Source organism: Hemicordylus capensis, chromosome 1 (genome assembly GCF_027244095.1).
Source record: "Hemicordylus capensis ecotype Gifberg chromosome 1, rHemCap1.1.pri, whole genome shotgun sequence".
Classification (NCBI taxonomy): Eukaryota; Metazoa; Chordata; class Lepidosauria; order Squamata; family Cordylidae; genus Hemicordylus; species Hemicordylus capensis.
The window spans coordinates 131,003,362-131,029,237 of record NC_069657.1 but is presented as its reverse complement, the minus strand read 5'-3'; the positions used below and the strand labels follow the sequence as shown (position 1 = coordinate 131,029,237).

At 43.4% G+C, this 25,876-nt stretch overlaps 1 protein-coding gene across 16 annotated transcripts in view; it reads left to right on the top strand.

Moving 5' to 3' along the window:
* BRSK2 (BR serine/threonine kinase 2) overlaps window positions 1–25,876 on the top strand; it is a 731,324-nt gene that overhangs the window by 71,692 nt on the left and 633,756 nt on the right. For 12 of the 16 annotated variants that reach the window (XM_053285865.1, XM_053285871.1, XM_053285864.1 and 9 more), the window contains exon 1: window positions 1,394–1,843. The exons of 2 other annotated variants lie outside the window; for them this stretch is intronic. In XM_053285865.1, the coding sequence (XP_053141840.1) occupies window positions 1,750–1,843 (94 nt within the window). In that variant the 5' untranslated portion in view covers window positions 1,394–1,749. Of the gene's footprint in view, window positions 1–1,393; window positions 1,844–2,284; window positions 2,325–23,680; window positions 23,711–25,876 lie in introns of those variants that run through there. 2 more of the 16 variants (XM_053285870.1, XM_053285869.1) reach the window with 2 other exon arrangements.

The window sequence follows — 25,876 nt, the reverse complement described above, 5'->3', positions numbered from 1 at the left end:
TGGGCAAAAATTTATTTTTTGAAAAAAAATTGTAAAAAATCAGAGGAAGGTCCAATCGACTTGAAATTTGGGTGGCAGGTAGAACACAATGTCCCCTTCAAAACCAGCCACTTTTTGTGATCCGAACCGGTTCGGTTCGGATCCGAACCGGGGGGGTGGTCTGGCAAAACCAAAACCGAACCACCCCGGTCCGGACCCGGTTCGGACCCGAACCGAACCGGGAGAACCGGTTTTATGCACATCCCTAGGGAAGAGGATAGTTTAATGAAGGTTCCTGAAAGCTAATGATAGCAGGAAAGGGGGGGGGACCAAGAGTGGATGTATGTGCGGACCAGATCTGAGTATGTACTCTGATTATACATTTTGTTTTATTTATTTTATTTTCCAGTATTTGCAAAAGCTAAGGACAATCCTTATTTTCTAAAGAGAGGGGTGTTGGGGCTTCTCTTGGATATGCAGGTTATCCCAGTCTATGGCTCATGAGATGCAATAGCTAACAAAGCTCTAAGCTATCTTTTTGCATCTGAGTCTCCCCTTCCAGCCACTATTTTGCTCCTTGCTCCAGTTGGGTTCTACCAAAAAGCAAAATAAAACCCTGCAAGCCTGAAGTGTGCACAGCCCTGCCTTAAAGCACCCCTGCTCAAATTATATGTACTCAATACAACACATGTCTAGTTAAACCTTGAGTGAGACAGTAGATCTGTTTCTGTATTCATTCCTCTAACACGTAGTTCTAATTTGAGGCATCTTCTATTGTGATTTGTGTTTGCATGTGTGATTGATTCATCATTGTAAGGGCACCTACCCCTAGATCTTCTTGAACCTGATGCACAAAGTAACACTCCCCCTGAATCCATTATGAACCAACTCTGCTTTGTAAAGAGTCATTGACTTTTTAAATTATTATTATTATTATTTATTTTATTTATATATGTGTCTTATGTGTCTGCTTACTTCTTCCCAGAAATCTTATGGCTCATCTCCCAAGTTGAATTTCCTTCCCCTTCTCCTGACGTTTATGTCACAACCTCAGCATGGTTTGCAGCCTATTTGCAGGTTTAGGTGACTGAACCACAGGATCGGAATCGGTTGCTCTGACTTCATCTCTTATGCATGCAAAGTTTAAAACAGGGCAGAGTTTTGAAATCTGATTAACTACTGACCTTATCAGAAGACAAATCCCCTTATAGTTTTATTGCTGTTGCCACTGGTTATGATGTTCTGTAGCAGGCAGAGGCAGCAACTGCTGCTGATGCTGATGGAAAAGAAAAGGTAGTGGAGGAGAGGGGTGGGGGAGGCAGGCCGAGGTGTTGTCAGGGATTGGCTGCCTCTAATGTCAGTCGGAGCTGTGGGCCCCAGCTCTTCCGCTGCTCCAGCTCTCCCTGAACAGCTCCTAGAGAGAACTAAGGCGTGCGGAGTGCTGATGACCAGCACCATGCTTCTTATGCTTGGATCTTAAGATTCCCCCCCTCACTAAACACATTGCTTGATAACCGTTCCTGGGCATCAGAAGGCAAAAGGAGGAAGAGTGAATCTTCAGCCGAGTGGACTAAGATCAGCAAAAGAGTCAGAGAGTGAGAGAGAAAGAGAGAGAGAGAGAAAGAGAGAGAGAGAGAGAGAGAAACAGAGTGGGTGCTTTGCTTGCACAGCGGCAAAGTGGGAATTTAAAGAACTGCAGTGAAAAAGAACCCAGAGCTTCCCCAACCACAACACAGGCATAACCTCGCAGAATTACACAGCCAGGTAGAAATGACATCTACGGGCAAAGAAGGCAGCGGAGCTCAGCACGCACAATATGTTGGACCCTACCGCTTGGAGAAAACCCTGGGCAAAGGACAGACAGGTTGGTTCATTTGCAGCAGCAGCAGCAACCCTAGAGAGAAGGTAGCAGTTGCAGAGATTCCGGAGATGGGAGAGTCGAGGCTCTCTGGTCATTGCTTGTCTTTTACTGTGGCAATAGATGGTTTGACTTCAAGGTCTCTCTCTCTCTCTCTCTTTCTTTGGTAATTTCAATCTTGTTTTAACAAGCCCAGGTTGCTTTGTGTGGATCACTCCTGGAAAGGGGTGGTGTTCTGATGACAGTCAAAGTGCATGCGGGGAGGGGCTGATTGAGTGCAGAGGGGGGAAGGAAAGAAGGATGCTCTGCTGCTGGCGAATTTCACTTTGATTCAGTGCGCCACTTTCATTTCTTTCCTTTTTTAAAAACTGGAATGCAACTGAATTGAGAGGCACATAGCAGATAGTGAAGAGGAAGAGGAGGAGGAAGCTGGGAGTCACCAGCAGTGTTTTATGACATCATGATTGAAAAGGGTGTAGTCCTTAAGGTGCAGTTGGTGGAGGTGCACGGTGGCGGCGGCGGGGGGGGGGTGGGCGTACTGTGCAATCTACGACACTACCTTCTGGGGTTCTTTGGAAAGCATCCCTGGCACTGGAGAAACTGGAAAAGTAACCAGAAGCAAAAAAAAACCCAAAGCCCTGCTCTCGCTGTATTATTTTTGTTTTAATTCTGCACTCTCCTCTCTCTCTGTGTGCGCGTCTCTGTGTGTTGTGTATGTGTGATCGCTGCTTTAAAATTCCGTGCCCTGCAGTCAGCTGGCAGAAGGTTTTTGTTGTTGTTGTTGTTGTTGTTGCCTGAAAGGAACAATAGCAAGAAATATTAAAAGGAGGAAATATTGTGTAAGGCATTAGCAGGGAGCAGGTGCTTTTGCCCTATGTGACATAATTAGATCCTCTGGATGCATTCAAGATTTGGACTTGCTGGTTGCTTGCATTGGTAGATTCACTTCAAGGGCAGGAGAGCAGTAATTGCAAAGAAGGGAGCATGGCAAAAATGTCAAATCTCGACCCTTTCCTAGTTTTTGTTCCCCTTTTTGGTAACAGGTGTAGTGGGCAATCTTGTCTGGCAATCAGATTTCACTGTGAGACCCCAGAAGTGGATCTGAATCTCTCCAGGTTAACATTTTTGGAGTGAGGGAGGAAAATATAGATACAGACAAATAATAAACCAAATAGGTCTTCTCTGGGGCTTGTGGATGTTAAGTGTTCAGTTCATTATGGTGGGACAATAAAACATGGTGCATTGTGTTTTGCTTTTTTAAAAGGACAGACGAGGTTTGCCCATCTGTTGTCTCAAGGATTTAATAGGCGTTTCCATCCCCAGCTGCTGCCTCGGTTCTGCCTGTTTTCTTGCTGCCCTGCATGGCAGCAGCTCTGCAGTCCCTGCAATTTTCTTAGGGACTGAGTTGCAATCCAGATCTTTCCCTGAAAGGGGGCAAAGCTGTTCTGTGATGATTGATTGTGAAGCCCCCACCCCAATTCTTCTCCATCCTACCCCTCAAACCCCATAGCAACCGCTTGCAGATCAGAATGGTTATATGAGAATGACATTGCTTTAAAATGGAAAGAGACTTCTGGGTTTTTTTAAATCATCCCTCGTTCCTACTGCAGTAGCTTAATGCATCTTTTCACCTTTCTTCTTCACAATGATGAGTAAAATAGCCTTCCTCTTGCCAGCCTGATTCATTGTGAAATATATCTTGACAGGAATATGGAGCTGAGGAAAATAAAACTCTCACCAACCAACATGATTGCAGTATCTTGGTGCGCCAGTACAAATACTGAATGATGTATCTAGAGGTGATCTCTTGGTGTATAATCTTGGTTGGTGACTATGTAAGAGGCCCGCGAGATGTACAAATACAGCCTTATTCTCTTCATCATGTCCCCACCCCCGCTCCCTTGTACCATCAGAGATCTCCTACTTTCTCCGTTTGTTATCTAACTATGAAAAGTATATCTTCAATTTTTTTAAAAAAACAGACCTATGTTTAGTTGCATTTCAGACTGTTCTTGTGCATGTTTACTCTGAAGTAAGCCTCACTGGGCTCAACAGCTAAGTGTACCTAGTATTGCAGCCTTTGGATCCAAACCACCCAGTCTGATATTATGCTCCTAAAGGGTTGGCTGCAATTTCCCCTCCCCCCTCCCCTTGCTAATCTTCCTATCTTCCTCCTAAGTGATTAGAGAGTGAGGGAGGTGGGGTGGGGGAGTAAGTGCATGTGTGTTCGGAGGTTTTCTGTCTGGCTTTGCTGCTCTTTGAGGGGCTGAGCTGGGGCAGAAATGTTCTTTATGATTCTGTAGCTAACTATAGTTGGGCCTTTGCTCTTCTATTGATGCACTCCGTGTGCACACACAATGCAGTGATATAGCGATTGTATCTAAAAGCCTACAAAGTAGTAGCTGCCAGTTTTTGGCTGCAGTCCTATGCACACTTACTCAGGAGTAAGTCCCACTTAACTCACCGGGACTTGCTTTTGAGTTAGACACGCATAGGAGAATATATTTTTGTTTCCCCTGTATATGCCCATAGTACGCTTGGGTGTGATGAACTCTGGCATTTTTCATCTGTGATCAGATTTTGAAAGATTCAGCATTACGGAGCCAAGCAGTGCAGTTTGTGCCCATCACTTCTATGTTTCTTAGAGGGTGATGGAAAGCTTGGGGTGAGCAGAGTGTGAAGAAGACGAAAGCCCGGTGACTGGAGATGGCATAATCAAGTTATATTCACGTGGTAGATAATTTAATAAAGTTGTGTAGGCCTTCTGCAACTAAAGCAGTGCAGTGATTAATCAGATATTATAGCATTGCATGAAGGTATGATAAGGAATGGAAGGAGCTTGTTGTCACTTTGAAAGGTAATTTGGCCAAATATCATGAGAAGCAGAAGATCTCATCCTATTATCCATAGGCCTTTTGTTTCTTGGTGGATCTCATATTTCTTCTCCTTCACTGCCCCCCACCCCTTGAAGTTGAAGAAACCTTGACTCCAAAAGTATTTCTGGCATAAGGTTCTCCTTCTGTCTGAGCTGTACAGAACTATTACACAAACCTTTTAAGGGTCCCCACCTGCTCTTCTCTAAAATTTGATATTGTTTTGAAGATCAAAGGAGAAGGAATTGGGAATGCAAGTGTCAGCCCCTGCGTGGTTCAAGGCTGTTGTGAAAGGAGAACTTTCGTGTGCCATATGAACTTTGAATGGCTTGCTTCAGCCCCCACTTAGCTCTAAATGGTGTTCTTCTTAATGAGTGTGAAACAAGGAGGAATGTTTACAGACAAGACCCTGCTGCTTTCTGCAAAGCAGTCCAGATGCTGTGTCTGTGCTATCAGTGGAAACTGGTGACATCTGGTCCTGAGTATGCAAAACTGACCTGGCAAAACATACTCAGGATGCATTTCAAAGGGCTGGATGATGACTGTGCTGATTCTCATTCAAAGCAGGGGAAGCAAAGCTTGTCCTGAGGAGCTCCGGAGCTGGCACATCAGGCTTGCTGAAAATGATGGATGTCACAAAGGGAGGATTATGGCCTCCTTTTAAAAGGAAGAGGGGGCACAGAGCAAAAGGCTGCAAAACATTGCATGCAGCCTTTCCATAAAATGGGGAGTGTGGCAAGAGCAAAGGGAAGAAATTTGTAATAAGGCAGTGTAAGAATTCTATGCATGTATAATTAAATTAGGCTGCTGTGGTAAGACAATTGGCCCTTTGTTACTTTATAAGGCAGAGTTCAAAGGGGTTCTACTATTGTATCCTAAAACTGGACTTGTGGAATCTACATTCAGGGGGATTCTGGATATATGAAGTAATGCGACAATCTAATGATCATATTTGTAAAATTATGTTATGAAGAAACATTTTTGAAAATGCTGACAACAACAAACAACATATACAGTAAAGGGATGAGGAAGAGATGGTTTATATACATTGCACTGAATTACATTGTAGCATAGTTAATTATGGAAGGATTGCACTGTAATTAACAGTAATGAACAAAAAGGATGTGCTTTTGTGTTTGTAATAACACACCAGGAAACATTTGTGCTTCAATAACAGATCAGATATGATGACAAAAGCACAAAGATTCAGATTTATTACGAAAATGAAACCAAACCTTCTTTAATTTGCAAAGTGTGTTTTGCATGAAATCAGCATTTTATGTTTCATCACATTTTGTAATTTCATTTTAATCTGATCATAGTTTGTTTTGCATTTCTTTTCACTTTACTCCTGCTTGAAGCACTAGCTTCAAAGATTTCTCCCAAATCTAAACACTTACAGTATCATGAGTGCTTGTGAAGCCCGTGCAATGCCATGTTTTATATGTTGTACTCATATTAAAAGTTAGTCTTCCATCCTAAGTGCTGTTAGAATACTTCATACTGCTTTAGTGGCTGTTTATTAACTAGGATATAGAAGATGAACTTAGGGCTTTCTTTGCCAGTTGGCTTCTCCCCCTCCCCCTTTTCCTTTTCCTTTTCTTTCAGATTTGGTGGGCATTTTCAAAAATACCTTAGTGAATGCCGTTCAGATTTTCAGTTAACTCATTTAGAAGCAGATCTCACTGACTGAATGAAACTTTAGTCCAAGGAAGGATGCTTCCATTCACAGGGTCAGCTTTACCATGATGCAGAAATGAAGCAGTTGCTTTGGACATCAGATTCTATATCATCTATTCCCAATCTGGGTCTCCTGCTGTTGTTGAGCTACAAATCCCATCAGCCCCAGCTTTTACCATTGTGGCTGGCGATTATGAGAGTTGTAGTCCAACAACATCTTGAGACTCAAGGTTGGGAACCCCTGAAATAGACCAGAGTTGTCTAACCTTTTTGCATGAGGGGCCACATTGCAACGTTTTTATTTACTAAGGAGGCTGTGAACAAGTTTCAGAATAATAAGACTAGTAATCAAAACAATAACAAAAAGTGATTTAGTGAGAGATCTGGCCATTTTTTTTCCTTACTGGAAATTACATGGGCTGCCATATTTGTTTTTATAAACTCTTATTCAAAATACATGTATTAAACAAATTGCATTTGTTAATGTGAACACATTTCATTATACCACTTTGGGTCTTCTCTTGATCTTGTTTCTTCAAATCATTTTTGTCCATCTCTCCCTCCCCCTTTCATGAGCAAATACACACAGAGAACTTAGATAGGCCTCCCCAATTCTCCACTCACCCGTGCAGGCTGAGAATGACAGTGACATAAATGCAAAGTCTTGTTGTGGAGCTGGGGTGCTGCTGCTGACCAGAGTTGACACATGGCCATTCTATTGCAACCCCCACCTCCCACAAGCCAGTGCAGGCCATATATTGGGCAACCCTGATCTAGACCTATGTCAGTTCAGTTTTCAGGGCTACTTATGGTTGGGAGTGAAGCTGCCTTGGCCACACTGGTGGATGATCTTTGCTAGGTGATAGATGGATGAATGTAACTGGTTGTAACTGGTTGTCCTGGGTTGCTTCACTGGATTGAGAATAGGGGGCACTGTTTTGTGGTGGTTCCATTCCCACCTTTCAAGGAGAATGCAGAAAGTAGTGCTAGGGAATATCTGTTTTGCTTTGTGGGAGCTGTCATACAGGGTACTTCCATCATTTCCCCATGCTATTTAATATCTGAACCTCTGGGAGGTTGGGAGAAGTTTTGGGATAAGCTGTCATCAGTGTGCTGATGGCACACAGTCCACACAGTCATATTTTTCTTTTTCCTGTAATCCCAATGAGGCAGTGAGGTCACTAAATGGGTGCCTAGAGCTGGCATGGGGTGGGTAAGGATTAATAAACTGATGTTCAGTCCAGGTAAGATGGAGATGCTAGCCCTGTTCAGTGATCCTCCTCATGTTCAGTTAACATGAGGAGGGGAGAGTAGGACTGCTTGCTGACCATACCCTCTGATGCCAACATGCCCACTGGCCATGCACCCCAATGGCTTCAACTTTTGTCTGTATGGGGCAGAACTAGGCACATAAAATATTTCCACATCTGCCAGGCAGTTGAGCAGGAGAAGGAAGAGTCACCTGATGGTGGCTGCATACACACTCACTTCTAATGGAGCAGTTAGTCATGCAGGCCAGAGGCAGTGGGCTGGTAGGGGCTGCCAGTCTACTGCCTGAGGTGACTGTCTCATCAAACCTCATTAGTGGGCCAGCCATGGCACCAGCAAGGACTGCCCAGAAATGAAGCTTCTAATGCAAAAGTGGGAGATGTCGCTACTTAAGGTTACAGGTTAGGCAGAGCACCAAGATGTTTGATTGACTGCTGGTACTGCATGTGAAGGAGTTACACCTGGGCTTGCCCTTAAATAGCATCTGATGATGCACTGTCCAAAGTTGAGGAAATGCCCATGTATGACCTAAGCATGCTAGAAGAGATGTTTAGCAAAGCAATTGGGACTACCCTACATGTGACTTCATATGACAAACATGCCTTAACAATAAACCTTATGTAGTCCTTTGACACGTGTGTTCTCAAAACACTGTTAACATTTTAAAAAAGATTTCTGTTTTGGTTTTTGTGATATCTGCCTAAACTTTACGTTGAGTCGATTTTGACTCCTGGTGCCCACAGATCCCTGTGGTTTTCTTTGGTAGAATACAGGAGGGGTTTACCATTTCCTCCTCCCACGCAGTATGAGATGATGCCTTCAGCATCTTCTTAGATCGCTGCTGCCCGATATAGTACCAGTGGGGATTCAAACCGGCAACCTTCTGCTTGTTAGTCAAGCATTTCCCCACTGTGCCACTTCAGGTGGATATCTGTCTAAAAGGCATCAAATCATTTGAAAATGTGAAGATTTATTAGCAATCTGTGTGCTTCTGAGTTTGTCTTAGGCCCACAAATTTTGTTGTAGGAATTATGTGTATCTTGGCTGTTGCTTTGGAAGTAGGGCCCAAAGACCCATCATTTTTGCCTGGCTTTTAATGGTATTTTATTTTAATGTTATCTAGTTTTAATTGTAATTGAATCTGCTTTTAATTGTTTTTTAAATTTTTATTTATTTATTTTGATGTAAATCGCCCTGATGCACCTTTGGAAGGGTGTTCTATGAATCAGATAAATAAATAAAGCCTGGATGAGTCTGTGTTCAATATTCAGTCTAAGATTCAAAGCTGCTCTGAGAGAAGAAGTAGATCTGAGTATAGATTACTTGACAAAGCCTTGTATTGAACCCATGGCTGGCCAAGGATTGGCAGCCAATTCTATGAGAGTCAAGCCAAGTTCTTCTTTATTTGCTAGACCACACTAGTTTTCCATGTATATGGGGTCATTCACACAACCTACCAGATGAACGGGTAGGGGGAACACTTCCAAAACCTTGCCTACCCCCTAGATGATCATTGTTTTGTTGGTGCAAGTGCACTCTGCACTCGTACATGATCAGCCTTGCTCTGTGCAGCGTGGAGCAGGGCGGATTGATCTGAGGCCAGGACCCATTATCCCGGCCTCCATGAATCTGACAATGCAGTGTGTGACACATGCACTGCATTGGGGGATTCCCCCAAGAGACGGGCGCTCTAGATGCCCGTCTCTGTGTGCAGCTGGGCTAGAAGCCGCCTGTGCTCACACACGAGCAAGTAGCTGGGGGATTAATCACTCCTTTAACCCTGGCTAACAGCTGGGGTAAATAGTGGGGCTAGGAGGCGCTGCCCCACTGGGATCAGGCCCAATCCAGGTGGTTCTCATCCTGGGCTCGGGGTTAGGCTGCACGTGAGAACAGCCTCTTTATGTAGACTATCAGGCTGAACTATGGAAATGGGAATAGTGATGTGCTTTTTAAGAGGACAATCTTTTCAAAAGCAAGCAGTTTCCTTGATTTGAGAGATATTCAGACCAAATTCAAAAAATGCTTGGGACTCAAAATTCCATCTAATATAACTATGAATACACAGATATATGAATATGATGAATATTTATATACCACTGTATTTATCTCTTTGTACAAATATTTATATAAATAAGAAATATCAGGCAAAGATATTAATTGTAGTTCAAAAACAGGAGAAAAGCCCCTCGTATTTTATGGCTACTTTGAAATACATAGCTTGCTTTTCTGCTGCATTGTCAGATGAGTGGGATTATATTGCTATTTATATACCTAAATCTCAGACATCACCAGGGTTACAGAAATAGCAGTTCAATAGATATGGTTCTACACTGTTAAGACAGCTTTCCTCTTTGTATCCTCATTCCATTTAGGAGCTGTGAGCTCACATGTTTCATGTAACTGCTAGTCAATGCATACTGGCTTTCCTAAGTATTTATTGGCTATCCTTGAAACAAAAGTTGTAGTAAATTACAATGGATCACAAAGTGCTTTATAATTACAATGTGACAAATGTCATTTTCATGTGTTCTAGGTCACAAATGATAACATTATTGGTAACATTAAGTGGAAACTCACTGTGTGGTCAGATTGTACATTAGAGAACGGCAGATACTTTTGTCTGTCAGCAGGATGTGCTTCTACTTGGACTGAAGTCTCAAAGTTCTGCTTGAAGAATGACTGCTGTGTTTTTAATGTGACCTTGTTTTTGTATATTGTAATGTACCGCTCAGCTTCACTGAATACTGTCTCATAAAAATTATGATCATAAATGTTTTGTACAATCAAAATATCAATTGCAGTATTGAGATTTGAAATGGTATAGAGGATTTCCATGAAATCTAATCTAATGGCTTTTATTTATTAATTATGTATTGTTCACTTTTTATACCACCCTTCATAAAGCATCCCAAGGCAGTTTACAAAAGTTAAAATACAATAATAAAACTCTATAAAAATCACATTTAGAACCTTAAAATCAATTAAACAGTAAAAACCGTAAAATACCAAACAACCACCACCATTTTTAAAAAAGACCAACAGAAGCGGGAGAGCCGAGAGACCTTTGATTCATTCTTTTAATCAAACAGATTGCAGTGGCAAAATGTTATCAGCTGTACTAGAACGATGTCAAAGAGCAGAGAGAAATGAGCTTGCTACTCAAGGAGATCTTTCACAAGACCTTGCTGGGGAGAGAGGGTGGGCTGCAGGGAAGGAAGGCGCTCGCCTGCCTTCCCCAGCAAATGAGCAGCCAATACGAGAAGTGGTGTGGCGGAAGGAGGCACTGGGGGCAGGAGGACTTCCCCCTCCCACATCCCAGGGTGCCTTGGGGCATGAGTGCAGTGGCTGCTCTTGTTACAGCAGCTGCCACGCTTGGCACAGCCACTCCTTCCCTCTGGCTCGCTGCCAGAAATGGTGGCAGACCAGGGAGAAGCCGTTTAATCTGGTGGTGATTGCCCAGACAATTGCTGGCCGAGGTTAAGTGAACCACAGGTTCACTTAACCTTGCCTAAATGCAATGGTTTAAAAATGGGAGTTGGTGTGGTGGCAGTGCTGGGAGCGATTTCACTCCCAGCGCTTCACATGCACAGCCTAACCCAGGCTGGGCTGCCCTAGCCTGAGTTAGGCTGCATCATGTATGAATACTCTTCATGACAAGAGTGTGAGAGAAGTGTTATGAGGTTGATCTAAAAAAGCTACAGGAGAGTTTCTGAAAATAAGGTAATTTGTGAATTGTTTCCGAAACCAAGTTGACTGAAAATTAGGTTGATGTTATTAACTTGAAACAATAAATGGAGACTAGTTGCAATAGTACAGATACTATTCAACACCCTGAACCCTACTTCAGGGGGTTGTCAGGGCTGGATTCTAGTTATACTTGAGGATGTGCTCTCTAGTCCAGGGTCCCTGAGGTCAGTTGCTGGTAATGGAACTGGTAGCTTATGCTGGACCAGGGAACGGACAACACTGAGCCTAACATATTCACAGGCAAAATATACTGATTCTAATGCTCTGCTTTCTTGGCAAGATCAAAAGCCAAGTTCCTAGTATTGATACCAGGCCTGTCCAATCCAAAGGCATTGTACTGCCTGCCAACTGTTGGGGCTGATATTGCATATCCCTATTCTCTGTTAAAGACTGTCCTGAGACTTGAGCAAAAACAGTTCCTTGCCTAAGTCCTATCTTAGTCCATAAGGTTCCTAGTTCAAGACCCTGATAGACAGTCATGAGAGGGTGGAAAGGGGGGAAATATGACAGGGACCCCGACTCTGCACAGATACACACTTGTTTTAATGTGGGCCACTTGTCGTCCTGAAAGAAGATTCTCGTAGAAGTGTTTGGAATTTTATTTTATGTTGAATGCAGCAAATTAAGCGTATGTGTTCCTAGAATCAGTTGCTGGTATCCCTCTTTTTTCCTCCTCCCTGACTGATAACTGTGAACAATGTTGTGAAAGTAGCAGCCATAGTTGTGAATATCAGTAATTTTGTAAATTCATGCTGTTCCAGTTTGACAAACAGAAGTGACATGAAATTCAGCTTCAAATTAGCTTCTCTGGGAACAAGAACTTTATTCCAGACAAATTGTTGTATTATATACCTTCTGGACTAGTGGATTATAAACATAGCAATAAAGTTAAGGATCACATAGGACTTCTAAAAAATAAAGGTTGTTTTTTTTAAGGTAAAAAGCATAACCCTATATTTCTGTTTGCACACCCATATCATCTATACTATTTGGAGTGAGTTCTGCAGGTACTGCCTTTAAACAGTCTATTCACAGAGCCTGTGTGGTTTCTAATTTTTGCCTATTGTTTTGATCACACAAGACTACACATTTCTATCCTACAAAATTCATGGTGGGTTGTTGTTGTTTTTTTCCCTTCAGCAAAGTGGCTCATGATTCCAAATAATTTGCTCAATGAATTTAAACTCTCTTTCTTACATGGAACATTGGGAACCAGATGGTGATTTCCTCAGTGTTATTTGTAATCTGAATTTATTGAGCATATACTTTTTTTTAATTTTCTGTAGTGTGATTTTGGTGCATTTGTATTTGCAGTTGAGTGGTGTGCTTGTTTTCTTACTGAGGCCATTCACATGACCTACCATGGCTTCCCAAACCTCCCCTCCCCCGATGATCAGTGTTTTCCTGGTGGGAGCATAGAGTGCGCTGTGCACCTCCACACAATCCATGCTGCTCTGTGCATCGCAGAGCAGTGTGGATTGCTCTGAGGCTGGAACTCATTGTCCCAGCCTCCGAGAATCCCACAGTGAACCACGTGCCGAATGCAGTGCACAGGGAGATTCCCCCAGGGGACAAGCACTCTATTCACTCGTCTCTATGTCGGAGTGGGCACCACCACTGGAATCACAGCGGTTCTCACAGGGAGCCTAGCCCAGGCTTGGCTGCTTAAGCCTGGGCTTGGCTGTTTGAGAACCGCCTCATTCGTTTCTCACCTATTGTGTCATGGCCAATACACTGATTGAGTAGTGAGGTAACTGTGATTCCTATACTTTACATTTGGTTTCATACATAGTGGCCTGAATCAAAGATCTTCATCATAGGCTTCTCTGTGGGCTTTGTGTGCTTGTAATGATAAAGATCAGCTTTAATAATAATTTTTATTTTATTTTATTTTTATTCGATTTCTATACCGCCCTTCCAAAAATGGTTCAGGGCGGTTTACACAGAGAAATAATAAATAAGATGGATCCCTGTCCTCAAAGGGCTCACAATCTAAAAAGAAACATCAGATAGACACCAGCAACAGTCCCTGGAGGTACTGTGCTGGGGGTGGATAGGGCCAGTTACTCTCCCCCTGTTAAAGGAAAGAGAATCACCATGTTTAAAGGTGCCTCTTTGCCAAGTTAGCAGGGGTCAATAATCTACTCAGGTCCCCTGCCTAGCTCCCTAACTCCCCTAGCACAATGATTGGTTTTGTAAAAGGTAACAGCACCTTTTACCTATAGGCATATATAGGCATGTGTTTGGACCTTATGCAAACAGATCACCAGGCACAGCTCTGTGGACCTGTAGAAGGGTCCATAGCCAAGTTGAAAGGCACTGCTTTGGCATGTCTGGTTGAGACAGGCATCTCCAGTTAAAGGACCTCGAAGAGCAGAGGTAGGAAAGAAGTCTACTTCGTGCGCTCTTGACCCTTGCCCTTCATGGCTAATAAAAGCTGCCAGGGAGGGGACAGGCAGATGGCTGGAGGTGATGGTTAATGCTTCATTAAGGGAGGGCAGGATGCCATCGTGCCTTAAGGAGGCGGTGGTAAGACCTCTATTAAAAAAGCCCTCCCTTGATCCCTCCAGCCTGGACAACTATAGACCTGTGTCTAACCTGCCCTTTTTGGGCAAGGTGATGGAGCGTGTGGTGGCGTCCCAGCTGCAGAGGGTCTTGGATGATACAGATTATCTGGACCCTTTTCAATCTGGCTTCCGCCCCGGGTATGGGACTGAGACTGCCTTGGTCGCTCTAGTGGATGACCTACGCCGGGAACTAGACAGGGGGAGTGCGTCCCTGTTGGTTCTGCTGGACCTCTCGGCGGCGTTCGATACCATCGACCATGGTATCCTTCTGGGCTGCCTCTCGAGTATGGGAATCGGAGGCACTGCGTTGCAGTGGTTCCGGTCCTTTCTTGAGGGGAGGGTCCAGAAGGTGGTGCTGGGGGACTACTGCTCAGCCCCGCGGCCGTTGGCCTGTGGGGTCCCGCAGGGTTCGGTCTTGTCCCCCATGCTGTTTAACATCTACATGAAGCCGCTGGGAGAGGTCATCCGGGGATTTGGACTGAGTTGTCAGCAATATGCGGATGACACTCAGCTCTATCTCTCCTTGTCATCTGATCCTAGGGAGGCGGTGGATGTCCTGAACCGGGGACTGGAGGCCGTGATGGGTTGGATGTGGGCTAACAAACTGAAATTGAATCCGGATAAGACGGAGGTGCTGTTGGTCAGTAGGAGAGCCAATCGGGATGTGGAGATTTTACCAGTTCTGGATGGGGTTGCACTCCCCTTGAAGGAACAAGTACGCAGCTTGGGGGTACTACTGGACCCGGCTCTGCTCTTGGAAGCTCAGGTGGAGGCGGTGGCCAGGGGTGCCTTTGCACGTCTTCGGCTGGTGCGCCAGCTGCGTCCCTTTCTCGAGAAGGCAGATCTGGCCACAGTTACCCACGCCTTAGTCACGTCGCGGCTGGATTACTGTAACGCGCTCTACGTGGGGCTGCCCTTGAAGAATATCCGGAAACTGCAGCTAGTGCAAAACGCGGCAGCAAGGGTGTTATCCAGAGCTGCCCGTTGGGAACATATCACCCCCATTTTGAAAGAGCTGCACTGGCTACCGGTTCGTTTCCGGGTCCAATTCAAGGTGCTGGTTTTGACCTTTAAAGCCCTAAACGGTTTGGGCCCAGGGTATTTGAGGTACCGCCTGCTCCCAAGGGTTGCTGCCCGCTTGACGAGGACATCTGAGGGGGCCCTGCTCCGGGTGCCGACAATGAGAGAGGCCCGGCTGTCGTGCACTCGGGACAGGGCCTTCTCTGTTGCTGCCCCCAGACTCTGGAATGCTCTCCCAGTGGTCATTCGCTCCTCGGACTCCATCATGGCTTTTAGAAAGCTTGTAAAGACTTGGCTTTTTACCCAGGCTTTTACATAATGGTTTTTACTGCTGCTTCTGGGTGTTTTTATTTCTTGTATTGTTTTATGCCTGTTTTTATATGTTTTTATACTCTTAGCATGTTGTTTTTATTGTGTTTTTATTGTATGTTTTTAACTTTTGTAAACCGCCTTGGGGCTATATTTTAACGAAAGGCGGTATAAAAATGCAAAAATAAATAAATAAATAAATAAAATACTTGCAACCTTAAAGAGCTGTTGTCACTCAGAACTAAAAACAATACTGTGCTAGTTAGGTCAATGGGTCAGGCTCAGTATAAAGCAGCTTCATATTTTTATACATATTCATCCTTGTTTGCATGGGACCCAATTTATTGAGGAGAACCATTCATGACTGCCCTTTCCTACATGCAGTTTGTCTTCATTGATTTGGGGTAACTATACTGATTCATTTTCCTTTTGTATCTGTGGATTTTTAGCTGAAAGTGAAAGGGTCACAAACGTAAACAAGTAATATATTTAATATAAGCATTTATTCATATCAATATTCATCAAATGCTGGGAGGGTTGGTTTATTATTATTATAGGTCTCCCTCTACTGATTTGGTTGTGAATCATTGGATTTTGACTTTAACATCATGAATAATTGGTATATGATTTAACTGTAATGGTAAGAGGTGACAGGTTCCCCCCCACTTTTTAATCTATTTAAATATCCAAATTAGCATGGAGAAAATTCATGACTGTGCCTGGCCTAAGACCTATGGATTACATGCATGCCTCCTAGAGTTCGTCTCAAGTGAGACTATCTACTTCACAGAATTTGTGTTAGGCATATACATTTGTGATGTGTATTCAATACAAGTGAAACACAAGATAACTAGATCTAGCCACAAACAAGTTCCTATTCAGGGACGGTGCAGAGTTGGTTGGGGCTCTGAGGCAAAGCCCTGCATTGGGCCCCTGGAGCCTGAGCCTCAAGAACATGTCCTCCCCTGATGGTGCATCCTTCACCTGAAGAGAAGGGAAGGGGACAGAGCAGGGAGGGTAAGCTGGCTGGCTGGCAAGAAGTCAGCATTTCCCACCCTCCCCCTCATATGGTGGGATGGCAGGATGCAGGGCTGGTGGCACCAGCTCTTCCTGCTCATTACCCTCAGAGGGTGGAAGAAAGAGGAGCAGCCACCACATCCTCCCTGCCCTGCATTTGCTGAGGGGGGGAAACCTGCTGGCAAGTCCCCTGGAGGAGGTCATTTCTCCTTATTCCCATTCCCTCAGCAAATGGGCCTTCTTCCCAGAGTCCACTGTGTTGCCACGAAAAATGAGACAAGAGAAGGCTGTGGTGTCAAATCTCTTTCACTCCACTGCTGCCTTCTTCTGCTTGCTCCCCACCAGCAAATGTGAATAGCCCTGGTGGGGTTCCCACATGTGGACAGCGAGGTGGGTGGGAGAAGGCAGGAACTTGCAGTGCTGCCTCTTGTGGTCACTTCCCATACTGGGGCCTTGGGTGTCAGCCATGGGTCCTCAGGCATGACCCAGCAATGACTCCTGCTGCCAGACCGGCTCCTATTTGTATATTATATGCACACGTTCCTGTTCATGGCATCCCAGATACTTCCAAATGCAGAGAAAGATTTGGTTTTGGCTCCTCAGAATAGTGGAGTATTTAAATCAAAATGTTTGGACATCAGTTTATTCTTGATATGATGATTAGGTTCCAGGTCCAGTGTTGTCCTTGAATCACAAGTATTTGTATTCCCCTGCTGCTTGGCATATATGTTTATGTTTTGTCAGTTTCTGAAAGGAGAGGGGCAAAATTATACTTGGAGAAGGAATTAAAAATACTGTATGAATTTAGAAAGTTGAGTCTACACATGCTAAATATGCACAACTTCTTGAGTAAGCAGTGCCATGAGTTTGTATAAAGAGTTGGGGAGTTCCGCTAATTTGAACATATGAAGCTGACTTTTGCTGAGTCAGACCATTTGTGTACCTTTCTCTTTTGTCTAATTGATTGGCAGTGACTTTCCAGGATTTTAGACAAGGGCCTTTCCTAACACTACCTCAAGAAGATAGTGATTGAACTGGGGACCTTTTGTATGCAAAACAGGTGTTTTATCATTGAGCTAAAGTATACATACTTCAGTGATGAGTGTTTTAAAAAAACAAAACAAACAAACCCTAGAATCAACAGGTGCAAAGTGGAGCCATAAAGCAAGTGTTGTTCATCATTCAAGGGGATTTGTTTTTTAAAAGGTTCAAAAATATGGTCCTGTAAGTTCTGCAAAGGCTGTCTGGTGTTCTTACTGTCTTTAAGGAACAGTAAACATCCTGTACTGGAGATCCTCTAATGGGGTGTTTTCCGTTATGAACCATCAATGGCAATTTAGCCTGCTGTTGGTACTAACAGTGTCTACCACACTGTTCATACAAAACAGAGGACAATTGGTGGTAATTGTAGTAATCACTAGATTGACAATGAAGATGCCTGAGCCAAGCAATAGATTCTGATAAGCAAACTAGTTAGTTATATTGGCAGAAAATTAATTGTGGCTTTTCATAATCACTAAGGTTTTGATACATTCAGATGTAAATTTGGGCTGGTGAGTGAAAAATGTTGCCCAACGTGCTGATCAAGTTTCTCTTCCCTACCCCCACCATTATATATTTGTACTTCATGCAACGTGTTAGCATTGTAGGTATGACTGCATTTTCAATTAAATGTTTCACTTTTTATTTATTTCACTTTTTGGAGGTTAGCGGAAAACTATTTTCAGACATCCATTCAGTAAATGCACTTCTAGCTGCCTGCACAATTTATCAAGAACGGCCGTCCTATCTCCTGAGGCTCCGGCCATTTGTAACACTACAGTTTTGCAGTACAAGCTGCTTTCAGAGGAGTAAAAAATGAATGTGTGTTTGTGTGTGCATTTCAATAGTGTGATACAACCCCATTTAAGAAATGCTGGTATTGCAGGTTTGCTTAAACTTGCCAGTGAAAGCTCCTGTAAACCCCCAGTTCTTCAGCCATTTCATTAAAATTGTCATTGACTGGCATATATTTGAGGGAGGCTAAGACATAGCCTGTATTTAGGCTTTTAAAAGCCTAAACTGTTAAACTGTGTTTCCTAATATGTCAGGTAATGAAACTAGATGTAAAGGGAATATATACATGATCCAGGATTTTCTGTTGGTCCATTACATTTTTGTATTCCAGGTCAGCAATATGAGCACCAAGATAAGTACAATGTTAATTTTGGCCAGCAACCTGCTGTTTTGTTTTTTATAAAAAGAAAGTGAATTTGCTACCATTTTTTGGCAATTTCCCAATATTTCTCTCATTCTGGATGCATTTGAACTTGGGTGTCCCTCAGAACAAATCTGTTGGCACCAAAGTAATTAATTTATTTTTATTCTTTCCAAACACCATCTCCCCAGACTGAAATCATGGGGTGAAATGGGTGCACATAAGAGTGTATTGCTGCTCAATATGAAAAGAGTTACAAGAGTTACCCTGGATGCAGTTGAGGTGGCAAAGAAAATATGGGTGGATAGAGTCAACCCAGCAGTTTATTATAGTAGAAACTGGATACTAACTTATGTTAATGGGACGTGCTTGAGTCTGTTAAACCAATTTCCCTGATTATGCCTGCCATATCTTTTCAGAGTTCTTTGGGGTTTCCCACCTTTAAAGCTGTATGGTCCTTTTATGTTTCATAAAACTGGGTGGAATTGTGCCATTGACATCAGAGATAGGCAACATTCAGATTCATGGGATATATGCAATCTATGAAACACATTTGTGTTGCCCAAATATTGATCTCATCTCTCAAGACAGATGGTGATGACATCTTCATTATGAAGAAAATGAGATTGTATTACTCTACTTCTTCTTATTCTGGCAGGGTCATGTGAATCAGGCCTAAGTTACTAGCCTTCTTTGTGGCTACAGATTCGTGATGTGATATAAAATATCTAATAGTCTGCAAACATGGAGGCAAGTGAAAAGAAGCTTTCAGCTTTTATCATTTCTTTATCAGCATATCAAAGGTTCTCAAGTACAGGTATCAGATTTAAAACAAGAAAACTGTTGCAATATTTTCTTTCATTTTGCAAAATTCCTCTTTCTTTGGCATGGTCTTGCCTTTGATAGGCCCTAGGGATGTGCACGGAAGAGAGTTTATTATACAAATCAAGTTGATTTGTATGATAACATGCCAACCAAGAGGCAAGGAGATCGCAAACCAATCAGAAGCCAGTGCAAGAACCAGTCAGCAAGGGGAAAATATGCCTCCAAAATGGGACCCAGAATGCTTGGAATGTTCCAACTCAGAATGGAGTAGTTCCATTCCAAGCTTGAAATGGGCCCTTCATTTGAAGGGGGGGGGGGTCTGTTTTGAGCTTGAAACACATGAAATGGCCCATTTTTAGTTGGGACATTCCGAGCTAGAAATGTTCTGCACATCTCTAACAGGCCATGAAGCTACTGATTGTGTGTCAAGGCTTGGAACGGAAATGCTTAAAGTGGGGAGAGAGGGAAATGGCTTGAGTTTGGAGCTAGCTAGCCATTGTTTTTGTGTATATGGCCATTGTTTAAATTTCTTGAAAAAGGAATTAGATTGAAGAAGGATAAATCTATCAATGGTTAGTAATCATGATAGCTCTATGCTACCTCCAGGTTCAGGCAGCATGCCTCTGAATACCAGTTGCTGGGGGAAGAAAGAGGGATATTACCTTCATGTCTTGCTTGTGGGCTTCCTAGAAGCATTGTCTTGGCCGTTGTGGGAAACTTAGTGTTTCTGGAACTTCTGTTCCAGTGGAGCTCTTCTTATGTCTGCTCATCACAAACACAAACAGGTTTTCCTCTCTCTCGTTGTTTCCTCTTCCAGTTGTTGCACTTTTCTGTTTTTCACCTTCGGATGCTGTCACCTCATTGAACCAGAAAGTGGTGCAGTGTGCCAGATTCATTACTTTCAAGTCTGATTTTTTCCCTAAAGGCAGAGTGGGTTGCAAGTCACATTTGACTTCTTATATGCTTGCTGCCTCTTACAGCAGAGGTAAAATTAAAGGCTTAAGGAGCACCTTAGATCTGTTGATATCATCATAGTTCTTTAGTGCTGTCCTTTGTAATCCCAGCCCTGTTTAAGTCAATGGCAAGGTCATAGAGCAGATATGAGCTGCACTTACTTTCACAAAAGCTGAATGGTTGCAGAGTTGAATGAGCAGAAATTTGAATAATGTGAGGAACAAGTGTGCCTACAACCACTAGAGGATTCTTGATTTATGTAGGCTGTTGCAATAAGCCACTCAGGTCTGCAAAGTGAAGGCTGTAACAGTTGTAGTCCTCTGTCATGTTCCAGCATATCTCCACCTTATCAAGCAGCCCGTTGGTTCTCCCTAACTTGGTTGTAAGTGCTTTCAGGTCAGACCTGAGTCTTTCCTGGGGTAACTGCCGGACCCTGGCTTTGTTTGTATATAGACCAGATGCTTTCCAGTTACTTGAATGTCACAGATTTCTGCTTTGACTTAGGCTCCAAGAAGATATACATACCACACTCTTTCCGTCTGAGTTCCAATCCCATTCCACAGATTTGTATGTTTGAGGTGTGTGTCTCATTTGGATTTCTGCAATGGTTGCTCAAAAGGGCTGCCTCTCACTTCTTTTCAGTTGGTCTATAGTAATAGAGTTGATAAGAAATATATTTGGTATGTCTTTCCTTGTCAGCATAGCACTTCAGAAGATAATGTGAGGCTTGATAAATGCTATCTCTTCCCTTATGTTCTACTGCAGTCAAATAATTCATTATTGCCTATGCCATCCATACCCCAGTTCCAACAAGAGCACACAAAGAGATGTTCTCAGTGGCTAAGGCATAACAGTAGAACTCATTTTCCCTGGAGAGTCATCAAAGTCCAAGCTAGAGCATTTTTGTAAACATTATAAGATCTTTGAGCTGGCTTGTGCTGGCTGAACTGAAGCTCTTCTGGAATAATTTCAGTTTTTACTTTATTTATTTACAAATTTGTACACTGCCCCAAACTTTCATCTCTGGGCTGTTTACAACAACATAAAACAAGTTAAAGCACAGTAAATAAAAACCTTAAAACAATTTAAAATCACAGTCAATTTTAAAAAGCTTGGGTGAAAATATAAGTCTTTAGGTACTTTTTAAAAGTTGTCAGAGATCGAGAGGCTCATATTTCAGCAGGGAGCACATTCCAGAGGCTCAGAGCAGAAACAGAGAAGACCCGTTCCCGTATGGCCACTAGATGTGCTGGTGACAACTGTAGATGAACCTCTCCGGATGGTCTCAATGGGTGATGGGGGCTCATTGTGAAGAAGACATTTTCTTAAATACCCAAGGCCTAAGCTGTTTAGAGCTTTATAGGTAACCAGCACTTTGTATTTTGCCCAGAAACTTATTGGCAGCCTGTGTAGCTCTTTTAGTATAGAAGTTGTATGGTCTCTTTGAGATGATCCAGAGACCAACCTGGCTGCCACATTCTGCACCAACTGCAGTTTCCAGACTACATACAAAGTCAGCCCTACATAGATCCTTTACAGTATGTTATTTTTTTTTTTGTTTATTTCATTGAGTGACTGTTTCAGTTGTTTTCACCCTCACCATGACCTTGATATGGGACAGGTTAGGAATGAAAAAGCTTTGCCATTGGTACAGGAGGTGAGAAGCAGATTCTCTTTAACCCTAGCTGATTCAACCAACAAATGGGAGACTCAAACAGCACATTCCCTATTTGCATCTCAATTTTGCTGTAAAGTTTTGCTAATGGTCTGGGAAGATTAAATAAACTTAAATTAAATAAGATTAAATAAACCAATAAGCTTGTGCCCCCACTGGAAATGCTTCTAGATCCATGGGAAAGTTGAAAAATTGACATTTTAAGTTAAGTATTTGATCTGCAGTATTTGTATGTTGAAGCCATATTTGTTCTCTTTCACAAGGAACTTTTGGAGCTGAATCAGAATGCAGGCTAAGGACTCGAACCTCAATGCAGTATGATACATTGCATGCCCTTTTTGTTTGTTGCCCTAGATTGTGTGTGTGTGTGTGTGTGTGTGTGTGTGTGTGTAGGAGTTGATTCTAGAATGCAACATAGTTTGGAGCTGCCACACCACTACTATAGAGGTGACAAGTAAAGCAACCTGGCATCTTTCCAGCTGTTGCTGCACCTTAAGTTGTCAAGCCTGTTATTCAAGAGTCCGGAGGGGCATGTGATGGAAAGCCCAGTGAGGCTTCCCTTACCACTCTGGGATTTCCCAACTCCTCTCCCAACTGGATTTTTCGTCTGTCACAAACTGCTGGAGCAGAGCAATGGAAGCAAGGGTCTGTTCTCAGTGTCTGCAAAGCGAGGTCCTGCCATAAGAGAGAGTGACTGGAAAGAAAGAAAGAAAGAAAGAAAGAAAGAAAGAAAGAAAGAAAGAAAGAAAGAAATAAATCCTCACTGTGTGTTCCGTGTGCTGTCATTTTGGTACACAGGCATTGTTGCAAGCAGGCCTTTCCTAGAGAAGGCCACGGAGGAACAACAGGCTCTGTATGTATGTCTGTGTTCCCCAGGCATGTCTGTGTAATTATGGTCACACAAAGACAAAGCTCAGTATTATATTCAGAGCTGGCAGTGACACACACTGTAGCCCGGTTAAACACAGACATTTGTTTAGTTAGAAAGGGCACAGCCATGAGCTGTGCAGCTTTTGAGAAGCTTTCTGCTTTGTAGATCCCAGCTGCTGAAAACTGCATTTCTTTCCTCTGATTTTGGAAGGCTAATTTTGAAACAATGTTTTTTTGTTTTGTTTTTAAAGAAAAGAAACTGGGCCATATCATCTGATGCAATTAGCTCAACTTCATTTAAACCAGTGGCGATTCACAGCAGCTGAGAATTTAGCTCATGCTTTCTCTTTCAACAACAAAGACTGAGAGTTTCTATAGTTTACAAATCTGTTACTCAATCAAACACTCCAAACTGAGGAATGTTCTGAAGGTGCAACAATCTCATGACATCAAAGACTGGAAAATGATATTGTTATCCCGGCACTGTTGAGGTGGTTTAGGTCAAGTATTAGTTCCAGGAGGCAGTTGGAAAATGATGACTGTGCTGAGTGTCATGAACCCTGAGCCTGACTCAAAGAATTTGCTGGAGAAGGCAGTCCGTAGTCCTGAACCTGACTCCACAGCACCAGGATCTAACAGAGAGGACTCAGAATGAGGCTGGGTTCGAGAGGCCTCCGCCTCCAACACCAGTATCCCCCAAGCCTGCTGATCCTCTTTACACTCCTCTATCCTTGCCCTCAGACGATGAGGCAGAACCACAACCTCCACCAGCAACTCCCCAGCCTGCTGGAACCAGCACCTGGAATTGGGTGGGGTCGTACCTCTGGCTGCTTGCTCTTGTTTGCCTCTGCTTCTTGCTGAAGCAACTTGGTTTGTGTTTCCTAGTTCTTGCTGTGTGATTGCCTTGTTTCTGACCTCTTGTTCATGTTTGACTCTGGCTTTGCTGATTCTTGTTGACTTATTCCCTGGCTTCTGACCTCTGGCTTTTATTTGATTCTGGACTAGCTTTGCCCCTGACAGGTGCTCTTTACTCTGCTTTTCCTGGGGGACTGCTTTGTTGCATACCTGCCTTGCCCAGGTACAACCCTGAGGCTGCAAAATAGCAGAAATGTTCATTCTCCCTTCCCTGCCAGTGTAACTGTAGGGTCAGTCAAAAGTAAACAGGCCAGGTGTATTGCACCTTGGCAGGGGCATAACTTACTGCCTCAAGTGTCAGTGGGCTTCAACTGCAAACCCCATCTATTATATTCTCCTGAAATGCTGGGTTCTGGTGATTGCATCATAGGCCATCTTGGCCTACAGCTGTGTTTTTGAAACTGGTGGCTGGAATTTCCCCTACTTGGACACAAATGCATTATGTCTTTTTACAGAGAAAGGAAAACTTTCTCAACTTCTTAATCTCCTATGTTCTGTGAAGCTGTGATGGCCTCCAGTGAGGATTACTGTACTTAAACAAGGGGCATCTGCCAACTTTACTGCTGACTCCTTTCTGGCAGCTGATTTCATAAACCCAAGTTTCCATTTTTTTAATTGAAGTCCTGATGATTTCAAAGATGTTGCACTGTGAGGATAATTTAGGCCTGTAATTTCCAATTCTGGTTGCTGCTGAGGTCAGATGCAAGCCTATTGCAGAGGGTTGGATCCGATTTTCTGTGCAGTGAATGTTAGACAGAATTAAGGGCACAGAACTAACTGATGCATTAGAATGAATGAATGAATTAATTAATGGGTGACCCTTTCATGAGGAGAAATGAGGTAGCTGCCTCAAATGGTGGATTATTGGGATGCCAACAGGTTGGCAAAATGCCCCCTGTTGACCCACCATCTCTCTTTGCTGCATGCCATCCAGCAGCATTGGAGCAGCACTTTTCCAAATAGTGGCATAGTCACCAGAATGTCAATGAGCCACTCTGAGACTATCCTCCAGCTCCTCTGCCGGTGCCTCCTTTGGGGCAGTGAGACTTGCTGTTGTTGCCTGACTGGGCATGCATTCTCCCATTTCCTTTGCCCTCCTCTGCCAGCTAGTAATGGAAAGGGAAATCAAGTGAAAGAAGAAATGATAAAAGGGTGGTCAGGCAGGTACTGGCGATGTTCTATGGAGTGTCTCCTGTATGCTGTGGAAAAAGCATTATGATACAGGAGATGTTCTGAAGGGCATCTTCAGTACACTACTGCCCTTTCATCATTTTCTCTTCTGCTTTCTTTCCCCTTTCAGTACAAGCCTGGTATTGGTACGCAAGTGGGGTAGGAAGGTTCATACTGAGTCAGACAGTGGTGGGAACAAGTGTTGCCACCCTGAAGGAGGAACAGGAGGCAGAAGCTTGCAGAGGTCAGGCTGGGAGCTCCCAGTCCAACCCTGGCAAGTTTTGCAAGGAATGAGGGAAGAAAAGAGAAGGCTAGCTCCTTGTACTCCTCACAGATCTTGCAAGAAGTCCAAGGGGAGAAGAGAAGACTGCTGACAATCTTTCCTCCTCCCTGCCCCCGTGCCACTTTCAAAGCTTGCAAGAATTGGCTTTGAAAGAGGGATGGCCCCACCAGGGCTGTTGAGCAAGGTGACTCAATACCTTGGACCACCCCTTGAAGTCACTGCAAGTGTTTAAGAGGGATACTAAGTGCAAGTAAATGTAAAGTGTGCCGCCAAGTCAGTGTCGACTCCTGGTGCCCACAGAGCCCTGTGGTTGTCTTTGGTAGAATTCAGGAGGGCTTTACCATTGCCTCCTCCCACGCAGTATAAGATGATGCCTTTCAGCATCTTCCTGTATCGCTGATGCCTGATATAGGTACCAGCGGGTATTCAAAGCTCTGTTAAAATCAGTGGACTACACCCAGACTAAGTCCTGTTGAAATGAACAGCTAACTTGTCTCATTGCTTTCAGTGATTCTTAGGCATGAGTCATGCCGCATGACTAACTAGTCTGAATGTTACCTAGTGAGAGGTTTGCCATTGATGTCAAAAGGAGGTGTATTGTGTCCATTGTGTTTTACAGATCAGTAAGGTTGATCTTCCAGTCCTGTCAAACTAGCATGGTTATGGAT